Source organism: Syngnathus typhle, linkage group LG9 (genome assembly GCF_033458585.1).
Source record: "Syngnathus typhle isolate RoL2023-S1 ecotype Sweden linkage group LG9, RoL_Styp_1.0, whole genome shotgun sequence".
Taxonomy (NCBI): Eukaryota; Metazoa; Chordata; class Actinopteri; order Syngnathiformes; family Syngnathidae; genus Syngnathus; species Syngnathus typhle.
In genome coordinates, this window is record NC_083746.1 from 7,169,070 (window position 1) to 7,173,984 (window position 4,915).

At 42.0% G+C, this 4,915-nt stretch overlaps 1 protein-coding gene across 1 annotated transcript; it reads right to left on the reverse strand.

Moving 5' to 3' along the window:
- Positions 1-404: 404 nt before the first annotated feature.
- LOC133160120 (FAST kinase domain-containing protein 5, mitochondrial) lies at positions 405-3,894 on the reverse strand. Its single transcript, XM_061287704.1, has 2 exons — positions 3,786-3,894; positions 405-2,985 (listed from the first exon to the last, which is right to left on the reverse strand). The coding sequence occupies exons 1-2, from the start codon at positions 3,871-3,873 to the stop codon at positions 551-553; spliced, it is 2,523 nt and encodes an 840-aa protein (XP_061143688.1). The 5' UTR covers positions 3,874-3,894; the 3' UTR covers positions 405-550.
- Between the last annotated feature and the right edge of the window lie 1,021 nt (positions 3,895-4,915).

A 4,915-nucleotide genomic window follows, 5' to 3' on the forward strand; every position in this document is an offset into this window, starting at 1 on the left:
TTAAAAGAAAACGTGTATTTTTCCTGCTCGTCTTTGATTTGTTATCTAAGTATTTGTTGTTAAATTTTCTCATTCAAAGGATTTCACTCGGAAGGATCTGCACAAACTAGTATGAGGTTTGAAGTAAAATGTACATTATATATATGTATATATTTTAAAAATGCTTAAAAAGATATTGTAGTGTATAATCAGCCATTGTTACAAAGCCCTGAAAAACTTAAAATTACATTAAAATTGAAAACAATTTTGTGCAGATGCAACAAAGTCCAGATAAATTGTGAATGACAGGTTTTACAGTAACAAAACGAGTAAAAAGACTAGGGTGTGGATACTTTTGCAAGACACTGCACAAATATATTCTGCATCATCATGATAGTGTGTGGACAAGGATAATGACAAATGGATGTTGTTGTTTTTTTAAACAAATTTTGAGATTTTATTTTATCATACAGTATATGGATGGCGTACACAAAAGTCTATTAGGACATTTTCTGTGCTTAGCACATTCTCATGGCAAATTTGTAAAGCATCCTAATTAATTCAAGTGAGGTCAAGTTTCCAGGCTGTTGTAGAGCTTGCAGTGAAGGTAGGCCATCTTCTCAGTTCTGCTTTTTCTCAACATGGAAATCCATTCGTTATAGCAAAGCTCTACAACCTTGTAACCCGCCAACTCCAGTTGCCTTCTCTTCATGGCGTAAAGTCCCAATAGCTGCTGTGACTGTATGCAGTAGTGGTTCCGGCTGGAAACCTGGATGGCGAGTTTCACGACGGCGCCGGGGTCTGCGGGGGCTGATCTTCGGCTGCTGGGAGCGGTGATCATTTCTGTGATGGCGCCCGTCAAGTTTAGCCCGGTGTCAAACAAAGTTTCTCTTTCATCGGGCTGCACAGCAGAAAGAGTTTGAACTTTGGGAGGGGCGATTGGTGGACCTGGGAGGTTCTTGGCATTTGTAAGTTGTGCTATGAGATTGTCAGTCACGCTCACGCCTAGATTCATTCTCTCAAAACCCTGCTTTGGAGGACATCTGGAAGAACTGTTCTGGATGACTGTTTGAGATTCCGGATTAACGGGAACGGGCTGACCGGAAGAGTCAAGGTGCACTTCAAGGTCGATGGATCGCATGTGGGGCAGGATCATTCTTTTCCACACAAACTTGTCTCCTCCCAGCAATTCTTGCAGTGCAGCCTCTGCCTCCTTCACCTCAAATCTCTGGCACACGTCCGATTGGACAAACTTCCACAACATTTCTTTCACCTCTTCTCTCAGTTGGAGGCTCAACCGAGGACCGGTCCAGTGAGGCAACTCCAGAGCCACGGCTCCGTCCAAGGTGAACAAGTCTTTCTTCAGATCCAGCTGCGGTGACTTCAGCGCTAAACTGACAAAATCCGGGCTCAAGGCTAACTCGATCAGGTCCTCGGGGAACCGCGAGACGAAGGCTAGGCCGAGAAGACCGGTGAGCAGATGTTCTGGGTGGCGTAGAAATTCAGCCTTCTTCAATCTAAGCGCCTCGGTAAGACTTTGGTAAAAATCCGGGCTTTGAGCAGGGAGGAAGCCTAAATTGCCTAAAGCCCACAACAGCTTGCATGAGTCTTTACTCCGGCAGTGTGGCACCAGCGCCGGAATTCTCTCGCCGATGGCGACGAGGATGCCGTCGTTGCGGTAATGTAAAGCCGAGCAAGCCAGCGCCACGTGCATGAGCCCCTGAACACCCATCCCGTGAGATCGCCGTGGTACCTCGTGCGTCATGGCCTCCATCCAGGCACTGTGAAACAAGTAGCTAAAACGCAGGTATTTGAACACATTGACCATGGCAAAGTCACTCATATCCCCAACGAGGGAGTGCGCCTTATTGATGAGGCGATTCACCGCTCCCTCTGAAAGGGCTGTTTGGGATTTGAAGAGGCCCAAGCAGACTGCGCCAACCTCCTCCGGCTGGAGCTGCTGGACGTGTCGCATGACTAACTGCTCGATGGGCTCAATCAGGACTTTGGGGCACTGCCTCCCTTCTCCCATGATGTACAAAAGTTGGACCAGCTCTGGGAGCCTGACTTGTCCCAGATACAAATGGACTAAGCCATAAAGTTGCTTGAGGAATTGAGGTACCTTCCTGCCAAGGCAGCGCCACAAGTCGGCTGCAAAGAGCAACTGGTCCAAAGTCATCTGGTCGGCACGGCGTCTCAGCTCGGCTTCGTACAGCCCGAGTACCGTGTGACTATGAGGCATTTCCAGCCACACTAATGAGCTCAGTATGTTCAGCAGCTCAAGTAGAGAAAAGAGGCGAAGGTTCTCCACTGAGTAGCGAAGAAGTATGATGAAGCGTTGGTCGGTCTTCACCAGTGACACCTTGTCAGCGTCGGTGTGGCTGAGCTCCTCAAAGAAACGACAAATGTCGGACGGTTTCATGCTGCCTTTAAGGACAGACACTTTTCGGAGTACTTGCACCACCTGTTCCCATTCAATAGGAGGAGGTCTTTGGGTAAGATCAAGGGTTCTGGATGAATAATCAGGCCGGCACTTGAGAAAGGCACGAGCGTCAACGTGAACATCAGGCGACGTGGATATTCTTTGATGGTGCTGCACTGATATTTTGGATTCGGAACTTCTGTTGAAGGCTAAGTCGAGCAAAGTGTTTTTGGAGCTGGAAAGATGTCGCGAGGAGTTTATGCTGTAGCAATTGCTCTGCTGCCAGAAGGAAGGAGCCAGAGTGGGGAGACATGGTTCTTCATCATCAATATCACCTTGACTGTTGGAGAGGGCAGATTTAGTTCCTACAGGGTGGTGATATGAAGATGGGCTATAATGGACCCTGTAGTCATCAAGCGGAAGGGCATCCATGAGTTGGAACGCAGATGTTCTTTTGTCTTGCTCATCCGACTCAATGTCAAGTTTGCTAATAACGCGGTGAGCAAAACCCTTTTTCAAACCCGAAAGGGAGCGTAGCCTCGGTCTCAAGTGACACAGCACGCAGGCAGCCATGAATCTGTCAGCTGAAAAAGACAAATACGAGACTGTTGACGGTTTTGTTTTGTTTTATATCACAATGTAATGTTATAGTGTAAATGTAAACTAAGAGGGGCTTTTACAGCTACACTGAAAATACCAAGTACAAATGATTAAATCATAAAAAAAAAACAGTACAAGAATAAAAGTGAAACAGGTACTATTTCATTATATTATGAACTCACTCAAAATTTCATGCAATATGTACTATTTATTCCCATAATATTTACTGTAAACATTATCATCCGAACTAGGACACATTTTTAATAGGGTCTGTTTAAATCATCCAAGTAAATGCAATTACATTTTGAAACGGATTTTGCCTTCTGCTTAATCACGCATGTATCAACAGTAAATACATTTGTGAAAGTCAAGGACTGGGGAAAAAAATCCTTAAAATCTAATGTTTTATGTTAGTTATTTCTTATAAAGATGAAATACAAACGAGCTGCACTATACTTATTTATATGCATGACTTGGTTACGTTGCACCATTGGACGTAACCTTTCACTGACAATAGCAATAAAATCGCTTTCTAGGGTACAGTAAATTAATTCCAATGAGAGTCATTTCTGCGACAGACAGATGACCATCCACCATTGAACACACTTTTAATTAATTATTACTGAACATGCCTTGACACAACTATACCATAACACTGGAGACCATGCAAACACGGAATGTTGCAATTGATTAAGGGCAATGTTGTTTACACTTTGTATTAACCTCCTTTACATTTGTGTGTTCGGAAGAATTACGAACACATAGGTGTTCACACTAAACTCACCATTGCTTCCTCGACGTGAAAATGTAGATGTGATGGTATTGACGTAGAGATGACATGTAGTTGTGCATGGGGAAGGTGAACGTCCCATGCAGTCTCCCACTACGAAATTGACAGGAAATCCTGAAATACTTATACCTTCATAATAAAAAGCTTCAAGCCGTTCCAGGGAACATTGTGAGCTAAGACGAATAAAGGCAAGGGATATATTTCACTTTTGTGCAAAATATGTCGAAATGAATTGCTACATGGCAGTTTCTTGGTCGTTTATGGTGTTTAAGTGTAATCACGTGAATGGATAAGTTCTTATTTTGAAATATTTCAAATGTCATGGATACTTCCGATAAAGGCGGTCGTAACGTAGCAGCGTTACCTACGGTAACCCGGTCGTGACAAAAAGACCAAACGCAATTTTTAATACTTTTGGTTTTAAATTACTTGTTTTTACGTTGTTACACTTTTACAGTAACCATATCAAGCCAAATTGAACGAATATATTTATAATAGTTTCATAATGATTTCAATGCGTAGATACTATATTATACTAATGAAGAGCCTATTAAGACGGCTATTTAAAAGTCATCAGTGATACTACACAAACTAAGCAGAATGTAAACAAACTGAGGCAACTATTAAAAGTGGGTTAATTACATTTTCTTATTCCTAATTGTTTCCACATTGTTAGGAAATTTGTGTTTAGTTTAACAGGAAATGCAAACGTGAATACTTGTATGATCATAATTGTGTAAATAAATGATAAAAGTTGGTCTTGGATATCAGAGTATTTATTTTCATTAATGCATAGGCAAAGACCACACATGAGCCAGAATCACTATTGTTTGCTGGTGTTTTATTTTCAAGCTCGTGTTAAAGTAAAAATTTAAACAGTAGCCCGGGAAAATTCCTTCAACCCTTAAAACAATAAAAGAATTAAACACAACATTAAATTTGCTACTCAGAAGTGTACAAATGAGAAATATATACTGCAGCTACTAACTCTAATTTATAAGACACAAAAAGGATGTGAGTGACCTTAACCAGAGGTCAAACTTATCACATTTTCATGACCATTTTCACCCTATGAATTTCACATGTAAACATAAATAATTTTGCATTAAAACATAAGTTACCGT

Coding starts and splice junctions, on each gene's coding strand:
- LOC133160120 (XM_061287704.1), bottom strand. CDS start 3,873: ATGGGACGTTCACCTTCCCCATGCACAACTACATGTCATCTCTACGTC. Junction 2,986..3,785: donor TTCACGTCGAGGAAGCAATG/GTGAGTTTAGTG, acceptor TGTCTTTTTCAG/CTGACAGATTCATGGCTGCC.